The 22,798-nt window shown below is 37.8% G+C and overlaps 1 protein-coding gene across 5 annotated transcripts; it reads right to left on the bottom strand.

The window, feature by feature from the left end:
- Positions 1–293: 293 nt before the first annotated feature.
- On the bottom strand, positions 294–18,413 carry LOC103720558 (tyrosine-specific transport protein). Of its 5 annotated transcripts, XM_008810319.4 has the most exons (14): positions 18,097–18,411; positions 17,968–18,008; positions 14,573–14,665; positions 14,225–14,299; positions 12,598–12,647; positions 10,713–10,802; positions 8,015–8,071; positions 6,571–6,640; positions 5,413–5,514; positions 5,291–5,343; positions 2,381–2,531; positions 2,179–2,263; positions 1,825–1,953; positions 294–717 (listed from the first exon to the last, which is right to left on the bottom strand). In XM_008810319.4, exons 1-14 carry the CDS (start codon positions 18,341–18,343, stop codon positions 536–538), a joined length of 1,425 nt encoding a protein of 474 aa, XP_008808541.2. In that variant the 5' UTR covers positions 18,344–18,411; the 3' UTR covers positions 294–535. The 5 variants fall into 5 exon arrangements, with proteins under 5 accessions (XP_008808541.2, XP_038975071.1, XP_038975075.1 ...); XM_039119143.1 differs by lacking the exon at positions 14,573–14,665 and having other exon boundaries at positions 18,097–18,410; XM_039119147.1 differs by lacking the exon at positions 18,097–18,411 and having other exon boundaries at positions 306–717; positions 14,656–14,665; positions 17,968–17,982.
- Between the last annotated feature and the right edge of the window lie 4,385 nt (positions 18,414–22,798).

Here is a 22,798-nt window from a genome sequence, read left to right as displayed (position 1 = left end):
TTTTATACAGATTGATCTTCTGCCTTTTTTGGTTTCTGCTGACCTCGTCGCACCTCGACATCAACCGATATTGGCGTATCTCGATCTTGGCCGACCTCAGCACATCTCAGCAGTGACCCACCTCAACCTAAATTCTAGCAGCAACACAAACTTAAAGATTACGTGGACTTGCGCCGTCAAGACAAATGGAGGAGAAAGCGGGTTTGATTTAGAGAATTCTGAGACAACTAGGCAATTAACCATACCTGTTATTTACATGGTAAGTATATGCTATCAATTCCCAAGACTTGGAATGAAACAATAAAGAAGCAATTTTGATTTATGAAAGCAAGTCACCATTTCTCGAGAACATTCAAGCCAAACAGCCACCACCTTAGGAATAGTATAAAATCAAGAAGCAACAAAATGTTAAAGTAGCATATTTTTTTTACATGACATCGCATAACAAATTTAAGACATCTGAGATGTTCCAAGGGAGATTTTCTTGTGGGCTGTTAATTTTTTCTCCTAATGTACTAATGTGCCATCTTCTATTCTATTGGTTTATGACATCCTTGTATATCTCTGAGAATATGACAACCAGGGCGCCTCCGAGGACAATGGAGAGAGTTAACTTTCCACCAGGAACCAGTGGGGGAAGCCTTGGAGATTGTGAGGCATCTAAATATCTCTCTGACCAAGCCATCGCAGCTGGAAGAACTCCAAAGAGCACCAAAACTGAAAAAAGAATACTTTAAAGCTAAATCCCAAGTCCACAACTCACAGGATACCAGTCAATAAAGTGGATATTCTTGAGAAATAAAATGTGAGTGCATCAATGGCCACTAAAATTAACAAGCCTAATAAGTCTAACAATTTACTGTTTGAAGGCAAACAGTCATTGTTATAAAATAGATGGCATAAATAGGTTTGCAGATGTGTTATATTAACGAGTATATAGTAAAAACAATGTGATATCACTGGAAGGAAACAATCTGCAACCTACTGTTCTATTTAAACAACTCCAGCTAACCACTTTTTATTATACATTCAAACATCAAAATAATCTAGGTCATAAACTTTGAGTAAATTCTTGTTCACCAGATATGTTCTTACTGAAATTGTATGCCATATACCTTCCTTGCTTTGACTTAGCCTATATAATCTCCAAAAAAATTCTATAACCTCTTGCAGCCTTCACAGCTCGAATTTAACCGATCAAACAACAACATATCATGTGCAGAATGAATAAAATAAAAGGACTTCAGTCAAATTTAATAAAAAGAAAAACTGCTTAAACAAAATAGAAAATTGCAGTAGTGAATTATATATAATAGATAGAGTTTAAAGAGAGGACTTTACACCTACTATGGATTTTAGTGTTGGGAGTCAAAAATTGCAAATTTGAACCATTGGATGCATTCTACAAGGCCTAAAATGACTGCATAAAAATTCACATGCCGACTTTGGGACGACGTAACACAAAGGCCCTAATGATCTGGATCTGCATCAGGGTATGTATGTATTTTTGTGCGTGTGTGTACATATACATGCATGTGTCTGGTCAGCCTCAAATAAATTAGGCCATTTGGCGATTGGGTTCAGCTCCAAGCAGGGAGATGGTGGTGAGAAAAACAAAATTTTAACATTCTAATTGAGTTCCAAATTTACATGCAATACTCTGAATGCTTGATTTACATTTGGAGTTTAGATAGTAAAAATATAGCTGATGAAATATATTTAAGTAGATAAAGATAGTTGGATTTTAACATTGTGTCAATCTGCTAGTTCACGCCTACCTTCTGCATGGAATATAGAAAAAAATAATTTAGCATGGAAAGTTACCTCCATAAGTTCCAGCAAAATCCAAGGCTTTGAAAAATATCTCTGGATCAAGCAATGATAATACCAGAGGTGGTAGTAAAGTCAGCAGATATGGGAAAGGTTTGCTCTGGCCACTTGGCAGTTTAAGCACTGCAAATTTCTCACAGAAGAAAAGGAAAGAAAATATAAATAAAAAATAAGGTACAACGATGGTAAGCTTAGTACACGCTTGCTGATTAGACATGTGCATGGCATGTACAAATTGTTATCATTTTATGTGCACATGTTCAAATGTGATATAACATGTGCTTTTCTATAACATCATATTATCCAAGTTAAATGATGAAATAAAGTTCAGATGGAGAAACTACTTACAATCAGAAACAAAGTCTGAAAGTCCTAGAACGAATCCAATATATGATGTGGCTATTGCAAGAAATGAGAATGCCTCAACAATTGGCTGCACGATATTACATGAAAAGCAAGACTGATTCATCACATTATTCCTCTTCCCATATCAGTCACCTGATTAGAGCATGACCAGGTAATACTCTAGGACAAGTACAGCCAAACTTACTCCAACGATTCCATTGTTGGATCGTAGCAGCTCTAATGGGTCACTGACATCACTGCTGCTTGTACTCAGATTTGGTATAGTTCCAAGAATAACAGCATCCCAAATAAGAAACAAAACAAGGGGAACAGCAGTGCCAAAGACAATTGCAGTCCTGCAATATCATACAGAGAGTACATGTTCTGGATAGATTTAGGAAATGCTATGAGTGCAAGATGATACTATGCAATCGGTATTGAACTACAACCTTCTCGATGTTTGGATTTTTATTACCCAATATGCTGCAAGGAAATCTGCTAACCAGTATAAAAAGCATGGTCAAAGATATAACATCTTTTGCACCTCAAAATGAAAGACTCATACATGTTATAGGTAAGTATGTATTATAAACCCAGTCACATGCACTGCAACATGTGCACATGCAAAATGTCATATATTGTAGATAAATAGCATCAATATAACTAATACACTCTGGCAATTGGGATTTAATCAAATGGAATGGAAAAGGCTAAAAGATGTTCTCATCATTTTACCAGTGCATCATATGCATCCAAAATGTAAGATCAACTGATTATGCACTGGATAAATGACCAAAATTCTCCTTGCCTTTTCTATTCCATGCGAATACAATGAAGTAAGATTAGCGGTCACTTCAATGTCAAAAGCATTCTACGTGCACCAACACACCCATGTGTGTGTAAATGTGCCTGAATTAGTCATACCAGACATTTATTTAAAATTGTTGGTGGTGGAGCCAACAACTTTTTGACCATGGACATGCATAAGGATTGGTGTTGCCGAGGTAGTTCCTCTGTAGAAGGATGAGGCACAAGCCATTAATTTGTTGGCACCAAGGTTCGCCGTCTCGGTACCAAACCCCGTACTCGTGCCACACTAGCACAGTGTCGGTACGGTACGGTGCAAAGTTTTTTGGCGTACCGAGTATTGGTATGTCATTCATACCGGATACCGGTATCGAACCGGTACAGTACGATGTGCTTTGTACCGCCCAGTTTGGGCTAGTACGGTACGACACGCTTTGTACCGTCCGGTTCGGGCCTGTACGGCATACCATGGTTAGCACCAACTCTTAAGTTTAGGCATCAATCAGCATGCACATCTATGGCCAAAAAATTGTTAGCATCATTATCATGCCCCTCATCCCCCACCACCACAAATGTATGGGTAAAAATGTATGCATATGCTACCCACAATACACACATAAATACATCACACTGAAATATGCAGGCAAATATGTACCGGAAGCCTAACATGTGCAATGTACATTGCGGAACAAGGAGAGAGAATATTTGACCAATGATTGTAATCCTATCAAGTAGTAGTGCCTGAAGATTTATTTATCAATTAATAAACCCCAAATTTTAGTTATTTTGTACATCTTGTTTTTCTATCCATCTGTATCTATATGCACACACACACACACACACACATATATATATATATATATATATATATATATATGGAGAGAGAGAGAGAGAGAGATGTATAACAAACAAGTAGGGTATTTGATGCAGCCTCAACTTGGCTGATGGCATTATGTGTAGGGTAAATGTAATATAGAAAGGCCAAGCTAAGGTGTCCAGTCCTGTGAACAGCACAAAGACAAACCAAAAAGGCCATGCTGTGTTGTGTACCTAGTACAATAAATAGATGAGCAAATGTAATTACAGAGACAAGAATTAAGGTTACAAAAAAATTAAATTGGTCAAGGTTGTTAGACTAATGACTCTCGGGTTTGGTTGCACTTAGAGTTCTAAAGGCATCAATTCTGAAAGTTGGAAGCTTGCTCAGCCCAATGGTCAAAGTTCTTTATGGTCAGATCACAGATGACCATTAGTCTTTTTATGGTTGCTTTCTTTAATGACATAATTTGGAGGTAAAATATCTCCGAACTTCAATGAGCTTCCATACATCAAAATGGTACTACATAATAAAACCTTCAAACCAGGTGGAGAGAAATAACTTTTGATCATTTCGATGGATAATGCAGTGAAATTTTCTTTAGAAGATGCATGTATTTAAATTCAAACCCCAGTTGCAGGTTAGGTCCAGATGGCCTTTCAGAACCGTATGCTACAAAAATAAGAATAATGAGGCAGGCTATTCAAGTTGGTATTTGGTATCTGATGTGGTTAACGAACTTAAAACACAATTTCTGCTAAACTCTTATTAGATAAGTTTTCAGGCAGAACAACCATTTGCTGTTTTAAGCTGTGGCTGGAACTTACGAGGACATATTATCTCGAGGTCTTGAGATGACCAGAAACTAGAAGGTAGTTTCAATGTTTCATGTTACATGAAATGAGGGGCTTAAAGCTTGGAAGCCAATTCCGAAGTTACAACCAGATATGTGGAGTGCCTTCTGGGTTTACATCTGTTTTTGAAGCCTCTTAGCCATGTAATTCTATTTCAGCATGACCTTATGCTTTTTCCAGTATAGTTTCTTAATTACATCTCTTTTCTTTAAGATGCAATTTACAAATATTGAGATTGAAGTTCTAACAGTACATCACCACATTATATAACAAAATCCTATTGTGCGGCACATTTTCCATTTTGGAATGCATCCCCTTTTCTAGTAATTGTCTTCACGTGCTTTATCCTTCATCCAAGTAATGTTTGTTATTCACAAGGTTTGATGCTAAAACTCCTTTTTGGATTTTAAGTGCTTTTTTACAATCCTTACGCCACATAATCCAAAAATAATAATATTAGCTTGGACTTGAATTTATAGATCATGAACCTTAACAGATCATATAGTAATTAATCACAATGAGAAAAGCATTCAATGTCATTTGTCAGCAACTACAAAGTGCATCCAAAATTGGAAGTTCCCAAACAAAATTGCAGCTACTCAGTACAAATAATAACTTCACAAAGAAGAATTCTCACCTCACTTTTGACAAGTTCCCCTCAAGATTTGTACAAAGAACTGGAACTACATTCTGAAAGGTAGCAAATGGACAGAGTTACTTGCATTCAATTTTCAATTATAAGTGTTATGTTGGGGTTACCTGGTAAACAAAAGCAAGTGCAATTATCGGTATACTTTGTGGGATGGCCTCAAAATGGGCCTGAAGGAGAGAATTCCATTGCAGCTCTCCGCTTGCCACTCCCTAAAATATTGTCTAAGCCTATCAGTATAGAGCATGCTTATTATTCATTCCGGAGGAATATGGAATATTATAACGAAAATGTGTTTGCAACATGTTAACAATCTTTATCAAAGAAACATTTTAACAATTTTGAAGTGCTGAAGTTGTATACTCATGTATATAAACAACCAGTCTGCGACATAAGAAGGGTGAACTTTGGAATCAAATGGAAAGCTGATAAAATCCAGAACAAGTTCTATCATATAATTGCTGTGGGACAAGGTCACGTTAGTCAAGAATGAGTCACCATATTTGGCTTGACAATTTGTATGTGCTGCGCAATATTACTCAATTGTTAAGCATGACCACTCCTGCTAGTTTTGAGTATCATAACAAGCCAGGCTGATCCATGGCTAGCCCCTAGTGAGATCCATGCACCTTTCTTCTGGGCTAGTTCTACATGAGTATGGAAACATGTGAAAGATAAGAAACTGCAAATGATATGCTTCTAAAATTGTTGGATGGATAAGATCAACATTACAAGTCTTGAGACAAAGATGGTTGATTTTTTATGACAAACATGTTTTGTAAAAAAAATTGACATTTCAAATCACCTATGGTTCAACTTTTTGACGAAATTGTTGATTTTCCACTAAGATTCATAATTGAATATGTCAGTATTAATGTAGTTTTTCAAAATTAAAGTTACATGTGGTGCATGAAGCTATCAGTATTAGCAAAGCAAAGTTAAGATGCTTTGGCTCACAGAAGCATATGTAGCTATCAAACATGAGTAAATGTTTTAAACAAAGACAATCCTTAATGACATCAAAGATAGTTTAGCTTAGGCTTTTTTTTCTTAATGGTAATTGACACCAATTCTCAACATGATGGCACATTGAAGATGGTAGGTATGGTGGATGACACCTCTTGAAACAAAAGTGGCATTGCATAACACATAAGGTTCTAATTTGACAAACACCACAGTCATATAGCTTCAAAATTTTATTTTAAAAAAATGATACCAATGGATATAAAGATTTCAGAAAAAGATATTTATTCTTACGAGAGAGTTACCACAAGAAATGTGAAAGACACGATAATACCGAATACCAAACATCCGTTAATTGCACCAATAACTCGCTGGCTGCAGTAACATGTAAGTTCAGAGTCATTGTAGAGCTTGAAAGATGAAGAATATATAAACCCCTCCACATAAACAAGCTCATATCTATTCAAGAAAAGAGCTAGAAAGGATGGATGTGTGATAAAACTAGAAACAATAAATTAAGAAATGAATATGTTAGGAGGAGCTAGAGGAGTTGCACAAATTAAGAACAACATAATGAAAAATCAATTAAGATGGTATGAACGGGTATAATGAAGATTTGAAAAGGCTACAATAGAAAAGGTGTTTTAATTCGTGTTGAAGGTTGTGAGAAAAAGAAGGGAATGTCTGAGATAATAAGGATGGAGATTGCGAGAAGGGCATACAGAAACTAGGAATAACACCAGAGTTAGCCATAAATAAGAACACTTGGCAAATAAGGATCCACAAAATGGACCCTAAATAGTTGGGCAAAAAAGGATGGATGGTTATGGTTAAAGTTCCCTGTCTCAGTACCAGACCTCATATCGGTACCATGCTAGTACAATGTTGGTACGCCCGATACTGAGGTCAGTTCAGCATACTGGGACTTCGTATCAACCATGGTCTGCCGTACCGGTCCGTACCGGTCGGTATGTACCGGTCCAGCCTGGGATTGGTATCGGATCAGCGTGGAATCCGGTACTGGTAGCTTATCATTAGAGAACCGGTATGGAACAGGTATGAACCGGTACGAGACCGGTCTGGGCCGCCACCGGTACGCCGACCAGTACCGGTACGGCAGATCTTGGACTATCAACTCTCAGTTTAGTAACCATACAATAGAGTACACCTGGTATGAGGCAGTATGCACCAGTATGGTGAACCTCGGTCATAGTTACATTTAATTATATATTTTTTAAATATGCATAAGTAAATAACATATATAATGATCAGCAAAAGTAATGTTGATTTCGAGGACTTAAACATCAAATCTCTAGAGGTTACTATTGATATTCATTATAGAATATGAATATAGTTTAGTAAGTCATGTGAGATTGTTATCATATCTCTTGCCAACAGAAGTGGTTTGTTGGTTTGTACCTCACTCCTTAGCATTTGCATTGGGAGAGTTTTCTAATTTGACTTTAAAAAGGTAATGCTCCCCATGTTATTCTTTAAGATATAAAGAAAGGTAGGGGATATTCTCATATTTCCCACAAAATATATAATCATTAAAAGACTGAGAATGCTTAAAACTAGAGCTTATCTTTAGCCTTGACTTCCATGATAGAATCATCCTTGGAAAGGTTGACATCTGTAATGGCTAACTTTCCATAATCCATATTAGTGATACTTACAGTTTTGTCTAGTTGTCTACACGCATAAGCCTAATTGAACATATTAGGAAATGAGAAGACACAGCCACATAACCTTCCAAAGTAGCATATGCCTCCAAAAACCAATGAAAACAAGGTTGCGCTCTCCCATCTGCAAAATATCACCTACCTTCCATCATGAACAGAGAAATAGCTGGAAGTATTAGAATGCAATTGACAACATGCAACTCACGAAGAAAGTGCAAAGAACTATGTTTCATGTATTTGGGAAAGGGAAAAACAGGAAAGTGGGATAGACCCGGAACAAGAACTCTGGATAAATACTATGCGTACTTGTATATAACTACAAATGTAATTATCTACTTGCACATGAAGGTGCAATTGTATATACATATGTATGTAGGAATGTTGTAATTGATAATTTCAGTCAAATAAGAAAAAAAAAAGAAGATCCCGAGCCTGCTCCTCACCCTTCAGTTAGATTCGAGGTTTTAAGTCTCAGGGGAATGGGAGTGTCTCAGCCGTCCCATCCTGTTTCTGTGAGAAAATGAGATTGGGATGGGGTCGAGACTCTGAAACTCATTCGTGAGGGGAAAGAAGAAAAAAGAAAAGAAAAAAAGGAAGGAAAGATGAAGAAAAGAAAAGGTGAAAAGAAAGCAGAAGAAAAAGGAAGGAAAGAAAGTAAGGGACAAGAAGAGGAATGAAAGGAAGGAAAGAAGGAAGAAAGGAAAGAGAAAGAAGAAAAAGGAAAGAAAGAAGCATAGGAGGGGATAAGAAAAAGAAAGAAGAAGAAAAAGAAAAGAAAGGAAGGTAAGGAAAAAGGGAGGAAAGAAAGAAGAAAGTAAAGAAAAAAGAACAAGAAAGAAAGAAAGAAAGAAAGAAAGAAAGGAGAGGATGGGAAAGAAGAAGGGGAAAGAGATGGAGGGTACCTGAGACTACCACCAGGACAAGGTGGGACTGGGGCATCCCGTTCCATGGAGAAACTGAGACACTCCCCATCCCATGGGATTTAAAACCTTGGCTAGATCCACTAAATGCATATTTGTGATGCCAATTACCTTGCTCTATTACAAAACCAATGTTGAATATATACAAAATCTCACCCTAAATAAATAAATAAATGAAAGAATCACACTCCCACATGTTGGCAATATAACAACTAACACATTGCCCCATAGCCCTTCTTGCCCTGACAATTAGTGCTCAACTTACACTAGATGCCCCTTTCTTGTTGCAAAGGAGAAGGCTTGAGGATGAACAAACATAGTAGGATTATGGTGGTGGATGCAACATAAGTTGGATATGGTATTAGCAGTTGCAATCACAACACCAAGCATGCAAAGAGGTGGTCAAGGTGGTGGTTGTGGTTGTGATGTCTTTTTGTGAGATGAATGGCCAAGGAGAGTGATTTTCAAGCAATTATCTCCTCAAAACAAGTCTTAGCATGCTCCGTCAACTATTCAAGTTTTTGTTTGTGGAATTTAAACTCTAATCCTATTGGTTACCCCCTCCCCCCACTCACTAGAAAAAAGAGAAAACAGATACATGCACTAGACATGTATATCCATAAATATAAATATATGAAATACAGAAAGACAAATATACACATATCACACCATAGCATATAAGCTTTAATCCATTTGTTTTGAGTTTGACTAAATCATTTCTTTGACATTTATCTTCATTCTTCACGATAAGCTTTCCCAATATCTTTTTGAAAATTTTTCACTGTTTTACTTTGTCCAGGCTTTGTCTTTCCCAATTTCATGATACAAATCCGAGACTCTTTCCATAAAACACAAGCTAGATGGAAAAAAAAATGAAGGTTTCATATTAGAAACAAAGAAGCTCAAACTCATATAGAGTTGAGCTAGAATTATATCAGGAGAGTTTAGCTAAAATTCTTCTGATGCAAAATACATGATGATGATGAGCATGCAAACAAGAACCAACAATAAGGAAATTGAAAGATATCTAGCTAATGTAAAGATACATGGCTTGAATGAGCATGTTTACATTGATCCTACAAGTCCATACAACTGAGTTAACTTCTAGTCCTTTATGGGCCATGATGTGATAATCTAAGGTTGTATTTGGCATCACTTCTAGTTTTCAGTTTTTAGTTTTCATGAAAACTAAACCAGTTTCTATTTTTTTTTCCTTTCTTAAAAATAAAAAGTCAAAACTTGTTTGATAGTCACTTGGGTTGCATTTGGCAGCCGCAGCGGATGGCAGTGGCCGGTAGTGGCAGTGGCCAGCAGGCAGTGGACAGCAGCAGGGGCCCTCAAGGGTGGTGGTGGCAGTAGTGATTGAGGGGCGATGGTGACCATAGGTTGTTTTGGTTTCAAAAAAGAAAATTGAAAACCAGATTTTTTTAGTTTCCATAATTTCCAGAAACTGAGAAAGGGTTTTTAAAAAATTAAAAAAAGAAATTGGGTTACCAATGTAATTTCTGCCTTGGTTTCTACGTTTTGAAAACAAAACCTGAAAACTGGAAACAGGCAGTGATGCCAAATGGGATCTAAATGAGTTCATAAAAGTCCACAAACTTGCAGTTTTGATGAATGCATGGGAACAAGCAGACGGTATAAAACTAAAGCCACAAGAAACATGCCATCTATCCAAAATAAAATTTAGTTAAGGTAAATTAGTGAAAGTAGAACACTATTACATCTAACATTCAGAGTTAAGTACAATATCCATAAAGCATAAACTTGATTAACATGGAATATTAACACTCTCTCTTTCTTTTTATGATGCTGACGAGAAAAAATAGAAGTTGAGGTTCATACAATGGAATGCCAAAGGAATTTGTCAAAATCTCTGAAGAACGGGCCACATAAGCAACAAGAAGAGCATAATGTATAAATATGTACGACAAGCTGCAGGCAGATGAACAATGATGTCAACACCTTGAAAAAAATGCTGAAGCAAATTATCCAGCTGAAAGATTAGAAAAATTTTGGCCAAAGATAGAGGTGATGCAGTGGATTCAAAGCAGCTGTGATGTCTCAATTTGAAATATGTGTGACAATGCATATCTAAGTTCACAAAATAAATCCAGCTAAGGAAAAGATTATCCAAAAATTAAGCTTTAGCTACTGTACGATCACTTCCCTTTCCTTCCAATTCTCTCAAAATCAGTGGAGTATGAATGTATTTCGAGGACAAGAAGCACATCAATGTAAGGTTTTCTTCCTAGATTCCAAGGCCTTGTAGCTACATCATAGCATTTTTATTTTTCAAAATATTGTGGCTAATTTTTTCAGCCTATGCCAGTTCATAGAAGCACAAATGAATCCACAATGTTTAGGTATAATGTGTACTTAGTTGCTACTAAATTTGCCTGAGTACCTTCTTTAAATCGTTTTTACAGATTTAACAAAGAAATGCTTGCCAGTTTGCCCAATTGAGTGCAAAGTATAACATTTATATATGTCTGTATGCACGTAATATGTACAAATGTAACACGAGTACGATCATGTGTGTGTATATATACATGCTTGTGTACGAGTCTATGTAGATATGACTTAATATATGTTTATGCAGGTAGGGCTATATACTATTCATGGGCCTCATGGGACAAGTATGTACTTACAACAGAGAATACCTTGTCCTTCCTATGATACCTAAACAACTAATACTAAAACATCATTATCTGTGAACCTCTTTTATGAAAATTAGGGATGGACCCGTTTTCATAAAACTTGTTTTTTCAAGTTTTAATTAACCAATTTAGGTGACATGTGTTTTGTGGAAAAGTATCAAACAACCATCTAAATGAAACTCATTTATTTTGAATTTTACATAGAACTGTTTTAGTAAAACTTGTTAACAAAGAGCCCTGAAGAAAAACAGCAACACATTTTATGATTCAACCAAATTAGCAAAAGTCCCCCATCTATCATAAGTGCATAGGGATCAAAGGAATGATATTTTTTTATTAGCTTATCTCTTGTGCTATATATAAACCTCTACTATCCACCCCGCGCCTTGTATATGTGTAGCTAATGAAAGAATGTCAGACATTGTAAAATATGACCTGAACTATATAAAAGTGATCCATGGTATGTAGACTACCACCTTTTAGACTCATACTGAGGCATGCATAAACAATGTGGCAAGGAGATGTGACAGGTTGAAAAATGTCAGACCTAGGCCATTTATAAAGTAGAGGTATGAGTGAGTTGATGGTAAAGTGGCAATCAAAATTTGAGAAGTTGGTTAGATCATGGAACAGAGGATTGTTGACAACTCTGGGACATTTTGGTGTTGTCCAAAAAGGTGGAGTGAGAATGGAGATTGTCACCCATAAGAGAGAAATGGTCAAATATGGATAACCTCAAATGTAATAGCAGCCATGGCATAATACTCTACTTGTTCACTAGAACATATAACAATTTAAGATCTAGGGGACTAAGATGTTTAGTAAGATTAAACATTCATTCAAGATAATTTTTGTACCATAATGAACAAACCTTGTCCTACAATACATATCCAGTTTTCTTATTTAAACTATGGTTATTGTCAGCAAGTTTCATTACAGGCATTTTCGTGCAAACAAAATTTTTCAACATTCATCAAACAGAATGGTCTTCCTTCTAGTGAATTATGACACAAGGATTCAGATTTAGAATTGACAATCTCAGCACAATATGTTGCAATCTGTGAACTTACCAAGCAGTTTGAACTCCAAGTTTTCCAAGCGTTCTCGTGGCCATTGACACCTGAATTATCACCAAAGCCAGCAAATGATCGCTGTATTAGTCATGATAGACTATCCAGTGCAGGTACCTGCATTCTATTCTTGCCACAACACATCTATATGCCCATGAATCTGAGTTGCAATTCAAGCGATGTCATGTAATAGATGATTTCCCATCCAAGGATTTACATATATGCCATTGTGAAATAGATATGGATCTGAACATGCTAAGAGTCAGATACTTCCATGTTTCATTAACAACAAGGAACTATATTCATTGTGGTGAAACCCTAGATGACTCAAACTAAAAAATCATCTTTGCAATTAAGTAACTGGCAATATCTTCCGTTTCATAATCTGAACATTAGCAACAACATATGCCCATTCATTTATAGTTGAGAGGTAAACAGCATGGTTCTAACAAGCATTTAGGGCTTAACATAAAGAGAAAGACTGTTGACCATCAACCCTAGACGAAAGTAAAAGAAGGACTATACCAAAAGAATATAGGAAAGCAAATATGTAAGAACACCATGGACACTTAACATATACCTTGAGTATACATGGAGTACACAGTTACAAGTTGAAAGATCCATTTACTTCGTAGTTGGTATATTAATACTAAGTTGGCTATTATTTGATATATTATTGTTCCTCATATTAGTATTCTCACTAATATGACCATTGCATAAAGTTTGATAGCATGTTGCATCTTTATAATTAAATGATTAATTGGAATTTTCTTTCTTATTGATTTGTATCTCTGACACGAAGAGCTCCATATACCAAACCTTGCGATTCTCCCCTTCATCTAAACTCTTTCCAGGTCTAGAGAAACACTGGGGGGATGCACCTTGGTTGCATAAGCTTATGTTGCAATATATTAGATAAATCAATTTAGCCACCCACTAGCTTTTCAGGTTCTACGACAGGCCCATCTCTTGAATATTAAAGTTGGGTTCATAATAATTAAATTCTGTGCAAAGCATCCATAGGTCTTTCGCAGCCCAGCGTCGTGTCTAATAGCCAATCTACAGCTCCCTTCCCTTGATTTTCCCCCTTACTTTACTTTTCTTAACCCTGAAATCCCTCTTTCTTTAAATATCCTAATCAGGGATAGAGCTGGGTGCTGTTTTCCCCTTCTCTTTCATTAATTGGAGGATTTTTTTGAGTTGAGTAGAAGGTATTTTGATATATGAGATATATGCGAGAGAGAGAGAAGCTGAGAGTATTTTGAAATATAAAAGACAATCTGAAGGGAATATTCCAGAACTCTGTTTTTCTTGCAGGTTTATTGTATAAATAAAATTGCACTAGCAATTAACCATAAACTTGCAAATATTTGAAGGAAAGTCTACACAAACAAATGATTGCTATCAGCAACCTGTCCAAAAACCATAAGATCAATCATATTGAATCATACTGCTTGATTCTGCACTAATATCAAAAAGAAAAAGAAAGAAAAGAAAAGGTACTAAAGAACTTAGTTAACAAAAACAAGCAGAATTATGAAAATCTGAAGTAATGAAGTATTAAAACAGACAATACTAGCCTTTGGTAGGAGAGATGAGATTTCATATAAAAAGACAATATAGTTACCAATGAGACACCTCCAGAACCAAGCTCACACATTGTATTTACATTTACTTCTGCAATCAACAATCCTGTCACAACCTGCAAATTAGAAGATGGACAAAATATTGGCACAGTTTATTTCAAATACAAATTTAATTGTTTACATAACATGGAGTGCTAAATTACCATTGCTTTCCTGTGAGAAAGTAAAACTACATGGACTGTGATTAAAGCAGAACTACATCAAAATTAATAACAACATCATTGATTCATGTAAAAAGCTGCACCTTTTTAGAAGGTTCTTTGGTGGCATTTCAGTCACCTGTTAAAGGATGGCTCTGATAATTTACCCAATCTATAATGAGCTATTACCATATATATCCAGCAAAGAATGCATGTTATTGCAGAGGCCAGAAATCCAGCTTCTTGTGTGACTGCAGGGATAGCAAGGATACCTGCACCTACCTACAAAATTTAATGGCAATTGAAAAAGCTTATCAAAGAAAATATATATAAATATCTACAAGATAGAGAAAAACAAAGACCACTGATGAATCACTATATGCTTGAAATATGAGTTATTCTTTCAGAAGGGTGAAACACACAAACACACTGTGCGCCTGTATTTTGTATGTAAAAAGAGCATTCTATGCACGAGTCTCCTACTACTGCGGAGGTCTAGGGAGGATCAAATGTGTGCAGCCTTCCCCCGCGTGTGGATAGGCTTTTTTCGTGTTTTGAACCTGTAACACCCAAGTCACAATAGAGCATGGTCTGCCATACCTCCTGGTATGGGGCATACTGTAATGTACTGGCAGAAAATCGGTAGAAAACACACTTTCAATTCAGTACAAGCTCTGTACCATCCGTACCGAGGTGTACCGATATGTACCAAGGTGTACCAAAGTGCGTACCGGTCTGTATGTACTGAGATGAAAACTGAGAAAAATGGTTGGAGAGCTATTTCTATATAGAGGTATACCGTACTGTACCGAATCGATAAATATCGATACAGTACCCGGTAGCCAGATTGCGGACCTTGCAATGGAGCAATCTTACCGGTACATCAAGGCCTGCTATCTGCCTGTATTTTGTATGTATATCAGTGAAAAATATCTTTCATTTTTAACTGCAAGAATAACCCGTGCATCACATGTTCATGTGTTTAGCATGTGCATGTGCAGAAAATGAAACACTGCACCTCTGCATATCTAGTGTTTGCTGTTCAAGTTATCACATGCAATGTAGAAGATAACATTGGTTCATACAAGTATTGCATTGTATATAATGGATAGTATTTATATGTTTATCAATCAGTGGAATTTTCCCAGAAGTACTCCTCCGTCCAGAATTAAAAAAAAACAAAGTTTTGAACTATGCTATTTGCTAGAGAAGGGAGATTTCATTCATTAGAAGGATGTTTTAGGATTATTGCAATACAAGGCCCATCCTTATCAAGTTCTAGACTAATGAGCAGTCATGTTATATATATTTAACCTATTAGTGGACTGCTGAAGTATAGAGGCATTTTGGTCCTTTGGCATTACATTGGGGATAGAAAAGCAGAAGAGCAAAGCAAAAATAAATAGGTGCAAATACCTTTTCTTTCTTCTCTTCTTTATTTCTTTGATACTTGTTGCTGCACTTTGATATTATTACATATTATACATGTGTACTGATCTTTTCTCCTCCAGGTATTATTTTCTCTCTTCTAGAAAGCATTTTAATTGCTGCATGTGATGCTTGTGTGTCTGTGTTTGAGAATGTGTAATGTATTGGTGTTAGGCTTCTAGCCTTTAAGGCCTATTTGATCCATGGTGTAAGTCCATGCGTGACCACATGATCTTATAGAAAATTCTTAAGATAAATCACCTTTGGATTATTCCATCCAAAACTTTGAATCTCGTTTAACAAAATCTTAGCACTGGCATGATCTAAAGCTAAGTTCCACCTTTTCCTGTTCTTTATAAATTTATGTGAGATTCACATCATACATATTCTTGCTTGAAGGCCTTCTCTTCACCTGAGCAGCTATCAAGAGAAAGATGTGCTGATTGGGCATCACAAAGGTAGGAATTTATTAGTGGGTGCACTTCAAGGTTGAAAGTTGCGACTACTTGAGCTCCTACCTCTGCTATTCCTCGTTCTCTTTCCATAGTCACCCAAGATTCTCAAAAATACGAGAACTAGTTTATTTATTTCAGCAAAATCACATATCCAAAATATGTATTTTTAATACTTTAAAAGGCGCTGTTGAATCAATGGCAAGTACAGAATGCAAAGGCAACTATTGACCCTGTGTGTTTGAGAGTTAAAGTGAAGAAGTACTCAAGTATCCTTTTTAACCAAGAGAGGATGATTAGTGGGATTATGAAGATGCACATATTACAACTTGATTGTGGCATGACATGGAGAAGCAGATTAATCCCATTGCAATGTTTCTGAAGACTTGAACAAAATTTCAAAAGCCTTTAAGATAATGTGATTCTGAAATGCAATCTCAGAAAAGTAATTAAGCTGAATTTTAAAATTCTAGTCCTCCAAGAAATTTTTTTTTTGCCAACCACTACATTTCTTTATTGAGACTATTTGAACAACTGAATTTGTATGAATCACTCAGATATGAAACTCAAAGGAAGTAAAGAGAGGAATACCATGTGGCTGGAGTCTTGACATGGTCACACCTCGATAATCAAAAATGTGCAGGCTCCTATACTTACCACCAGTAAAGTTTCCTTCCCGTATGAGATACTACCTTGAGTACAAATCCAGTCTCATCAAGTATCAATTTTTTTCTCCCAGGTGAGAGATCAGTCTATTTCCCCTGGTATCTCTTTAGTGGTCTTGGTGAAGTGCTCAATGGCCTCGGGCATCATATTGTTCACAAGGGTCATGGTGGAGGCAACTGTGGTGGTGTTGGTCTTAGTGTAGGCTTCAGAGTCTAAGAAAGTGCTGTCTGTTGCCAGAATGCATGTTGCGATTTAAATGGAAACTGGCTTGGGGTCAATAAATCATTGTTGCAAGTTGCAGTTGGTGATTCAGTCTGATGGAACTTCAAATCACCATGCTTCAACGTGAGCCAAGGTAGAAGAGCCTGATGAAGCGTAAAATACAGCCAACCAATACTATGATTAGTTGGATTCCGCCAAACCTCGCAGGGGCCAGCAGATTTTATAGTCAAGTAATCTTAGTATGTTTCCTTTTTTTTCTTTTTGTCAGGCTTTCTATTTTCAGTTGGATTTTGTTATGCAAGTGGTTCAAACAAACTTGTTTTGATTGGCTAATAGGATCTTTGTGGAATTTTCTTCCACTGTTTTCCTCTTCTCGTTCCTTGTGCTTCTTCTCTCTCTACAGGATGCAGGTCAGAGAGCCTCACCTCATCATTAAGCTTTAAGTAATTTCAGGGAGTCAGAATTCACCCTTAACCATCTTTTTCTTGGTCTGTTGAATCTGGGGCTTAAAATGGCATTGCTAGTTCCTTAACTATGTTAGATTCTTTGTCTACTAAGGTTGTTGGCATTCATCCTCTCCTAGTTTATCACTGGTCTCTTCAATTTATATTCCCCAATTTTCCTCAAATCTTTCGCATGTTACTAAGACGATTACTATAACACAGCCATAAATAACACATTACAACTATATAATCTTCAGAATAGATTATGTTGTCTAGATCAGCATTTGATATCAGATATCACTGCATATCATTCATCTGTTCATGGATTTGCATGACTAAAACATTTAAATGCAGTTGAATAAGAAATCCTTACCGTCGTGCCGGTCACCAAAAATATTCCACTGGTAACGCTGCCTGATATCCAAAAGAAACCCCTGAAAACGGCCCACCGAGTTTTCTAAAGCTTAAGTAGTTAAAATGAGTTGGAGAGAATAGCGAATACCCGGCTCTCTTTTCATGGTGGCCTGGTTGAGGTTGGAGAAGAGCCTCTCGAACTCTTCAGTGGATTGCCTCCGGGATAAGCATTTGAGGGTTCTGAGAGGAGTCGGGCGGAGGGTACGCGATGGGAATTGGAACCGTGGAGAGGATTCTCTGGTACGAGGAACGGTGGGAGAGGCCACAAGAGGTTTTTTTCTTGAAGGGAAGGAGAATGGGGAAATTAGGGGGGAGGAAGCGGAGATTAAGACCATTTTCCCTTCCCTCTGTTTCTTTCCTCTTCCCTCCGCCTCTCTGACTCTGAGTTGGGATCAGCAGAGTGCGAGGGAATTGTAGATAGCGTGGATTTAACGGTCTCTTGAGAGCCCATCATATTTGATAACATTGAAGCTGTGGTTGAGGCTGGGCAACGTTTCACAGACTTGAAGCTAGTTTGGGTTCGGCTGCGTTAGGCTAGATGTGAGCCTGGCCCAATCCAATTGATATTTGGAGCAATGTTGCCCAAAAAAATCCTTCTCATTCATTGTATTTGTTCTTGCTTTCCGACCCGCTTTAAATTTCACGGCACTTCTTGCCCAAATCATGTTGCTTGACACCTTAGGCCCTAGTTGACAGAGTTGTTGGTGGTAGAGCTTTTTGAAGTAGAGTTTTTATAAAAAACTATTTATGTGTTTGGTAAACAAACTGAGAAAATACTTTTTGCTATGACAAAATGATCATAAAGGACATTGCATAGTACTATACAACGAAGAATAATAAAATATAATATATATTAATACATAAATATATGATATAATATAATATTACTGTAATATAATATAATATTATTATAATATATTAATATAATATTATATACTATAGCATAATAATATAACATAATTTGATATTATATAACATAATATATTTATGATATAATATAATATAATATAATATAATATTTATAGTATAATACAATAATAAAGATATAAAATATTATATTTATTATAATATTATACTTTTAGGAACTAATCTTTAGAAAAAAATATAGAGGCACACAATCATAATTACAAAAATAAGATTTTACGATTTTTTTCTTTCCAATGTTTTTCTTGTTTTGTGTTTTTTCCTTTTTTTTTTTTTTTTTTTTTTGCTTTAATGCTGGTTCATCAACAAACTTCTTCATTTGTAACATTTTCTTGCAAGCTTTGGTAGTAGCAACGAAAATTCAGCTTCCAAAAAGATAAGACCACACATTTTGTAACTTGGATTGCCATGACACCACCATCCTTGCAAAAGATACCAAGTAACCTGAAATAGACTTCCTTGAGTTTATCTCTTCAGCCATATCCATATCCATGCAACCTTCTAGCACAAGATTGCCTTTTTCGCAACATAATCACCTTTTAAAAGTGCCTCTAAGATATAAGATCTGTTTTAACGCTACCCAACGTTCCTTCCTGAGATTTAGGGGAAACTGGCTCATTAAGCCAACGACATATGCGATATCTAGTCTAGTGAGCCCCATAGCATATATGCAGCTTCCAATGGCTGAAGCATATGGGATACTCTTTATTTCATCCTTCTTTTGATTTAAGTGGCTTTGTTTGGCACTCAACTGGAAGTAAGAAACAAGTGGAGTTCCAGCTGGCTTCACTTTGTTTATCTTGAACCTCTCAAGAACCTTTTTCAAGATATCTTTTCTGTAACAACTACAACTACTTGGCTTTATAGCCGAAACATATTTTACGGGCCTTTTTGAATCCTTCTGACTAAGGACCGCTGTACCGGTACCGGTCGGCATACCAGTGGCGGTCCGGATCGGTACGTACCGGCCCCATACCGGTCCCGTACCGGTCCCATACCAGTTCTCCAACGATAACCTACAGGTACCAGATTCCACGCTAATCCGGTACCGGTCTCAGGCAAGATCGGTACGTACCGGTCGGTACCGACCCGTACGGACCGATATGGCAGACCATGCTTCTGACTGCTCTATGTATATTCCTTCCTCTAAATCTCCATGAAAAAAAAAGCTGTTTTGACATCCATTTGTTCAACTTCAAAGCCTACAGAAGCCGTGTGAGATACGAGGCTGAAGTCGGCAGCCCCAACCCACTTCAGCCTCATTCCCCTTTTGGAAGGGGCCAGAGCAGGGGATCGCAGACGCGATCCCCTCCGGCTTCTTCGGGCGTAGCGAGGGCGGGGCGCCGCGGGCGTTACGCGGCAGCCCCGCGGTTGTTCCACAGCCACCCCATGGCCGCAGGAGCGGCCGTTGATTTCGCCCCATCGCCATGATTTTCGCGGCGGAGAGCTGTTGAAATGGGGTTATAAAACCCCCTTTCGTCCTCCCTTGGATCCTCCACCGGGCACCTTTGCTCCTTCCCCCCTCTCTTCCCTGCTTCTCCTTCTTCTCCGGTGACCGCGTGCGCCACTTCAATCGAGTTCAGCCACCCTGGGAGCCCAGCTCCTTTGATTTTCTTATTCCCCTGTTTTTCGATCTAGTTTGGCCGTTGGAAGCCCCACCGCCGTCGCCGCTGCTAGCTGCCGGATCGAGCCTCCCTTGGCCGAGACCCACCACCTCCGTCGATCGCCGGTGAGCTTCCCTCATCCTTGCCTTCGTTCTATTGCCAAAATAATTGATTTTTTTTCTCTGTTTCAGCCCCAGCAACCGAGATCACCTCGGTTGCTGCTCCTCCCCGTCAGCCACTGCAATGGCCGCCGGCCGCCATGGCGGTCGGCTGGCCGTCGACCGAGGGGTGGCTTCCGGCCACCCAGGCCGGCCACCCCGCCGGCCCTCTCTCTCTCTTCTGTCTTTCCTTCTTCCCCTGTCCGTGGGGGGTTTGGGGAAGGAGGAGGCCCATCACGGGCCAAACTGGGCCCGTTGGGCCCTATCCATTGCAGGCCCAACTTGGGCCCAGTCCAGTCCAGTTGGGCCCAGTTGGGCAGTACCTTTGTGGGCCCAACTTGGGCCCAGTTCAAATTTGAACCCGGAACCCGAACCCGAATCCAGAACCCGAAACCCGGAACCCAAAATCCGAACCCATTTGGCCAATAAATGGAATTTTTCAGTTTAGCCCTTGACAGTATATAATTTCACAAAAAGGTATTCTGAAATTTGTATTTGATCCCTGTAGGAAAGATTTATTACATAAAGGTCCTCAACTATATTTGTTTGGTCCTTTTACCCAAGTTTTATTACGGAACGGTGCTACGTAATTAGACATTGGTCCCTGAAACGAATTTTATTGCATAAATGAACAAATTAGAGGCCAATCTTGGGAGGGCCCTATTGGGCCGAGTCTATGTGGGCCCATTGGGCCGTGTCTGCTGTGGGCCCTATCGGGCCATGTTCATTATAGACCAACTCTGGGCCCTGTTGGGCCGTGCCCAGTAGTATTATTTTTAGATTTTTGCTTAGCTCTGAAATTAACAAGAAATTAATTAAATTTAAACAGGTGAACCTGATCCGCCTATCTGAAGTAGGGATTAAGCGAGAAGAGGTAAATAACTTAATACTTCAAGTGTAATTTTCAAATTATTTGATAAATAGATTAAATTCTGAAATATGTTTTGTATTTAGTAAAATGGGTCTGGCATGTTAAATTTCATTTGAAAATTATGCTCTGAAATCCGTAAACTATGACTGGAAAATTTATGAAATCTGTTTTTATATATATATATGTATTCTCAGCATGGCTATGATCTGTTCTGTTCTGTTCTGGCCCCGCCAATGGGGATTATACGTTGGACCTGTCGACTTGTAATCTGTGAGGAACCGGTTTCGACACCGCGCCACCGGTGATTAGAATAGTGGTTTCTGGATATCGTTTCCACCGATGACTAACAATAGTGGTTTCTGGCACTCTGTGCAACCCATGCCACTGCGTTACGTGGCCGTAGCCTATTATGTTGAGATTCTGGTATCAGAGTTTTTGGAAAAATGATAATAAGTTTTGAAAACAACAAAACGATGTTATTTATGATTTATTCCAGACATTATCCTGTATTTTGATCTAATATGCTCTGACCCCACTTTGGGGTATTTTGTTGCTTACTGGGCTAGTGTAGCTCATTATTCTATTTTCTCCATTTTTCATATCCAGAGGCTTGATCTCACGGGATTGAGGAGTGCGTTAGATTTTTCGACGATTCCTTCAGTTATTGGTCTTTTAGTTAGATTGATTAAAGTATTTGACTTACGTAATCATATGTTATTTGAAATTTTGTAAGACTGCTTTTGAATAAATTTAAATAATTATGTCAGTTTTGAACATCTGAATTTGCTTTGATATGATCCGATACCTTGCATGCCTGTGCGGCCCGCCGTGCGGGCGTGCGGCGTCTGCCGCGCCTCGGGCTCGGGGCGTGACAGATTTGGTGGTATCAGAGCCAGGTTTCGATCCTGGGACCTGTGGGTTATGGGCCCACCACGCTTCCGGGGCTGAAGTCGGCATCAACTATCTCAAGGGTTAATCATGACCTAGTGTTCTTGGAAAGCAAGGATAAAATTTTGCTTGGATATTATTAAAAAAAAATGTTGATGATCTGGGATCATTAAGAAATTTTGGAGAATATTGATCAGAGTTGCGCAGCGAAAATATGATGGACTGAGTCAATTTAAACTGGTCAAAAATATTGACTGTGTTTTGCTAACATGTTATTATGAAAGACTATGCTGTTCAATAATGAAAGATTTTGTTAATAAGGGAAGGTGTATACTATTAATTCTC

The sequence above is a fragment of the Phoenix dactylifera genome, unplaced genomic scaffold, assembly GCF_009389715.1.
Source record: "Phoenix dactylifera cultivar Barhee BC4 unplaced genomic scaffold, palm_55x_up_171113_PBpolish2nd_filt_p 000491F, whole genome shotgun sequence".
Taxonomy (NCBI): domain Eukaryota; kingdom Viridiplantae; phylum Streptophyta; class Magnoliopsida; order Arecales; family Arecaceae; genus Phoenix; species Phoenix dactylifera.
The sequence above is the reverse complement of the archived record's forward strand: the minus strand, read 5'-3'. Positions and strand labels throughout refer to the sequence as shown.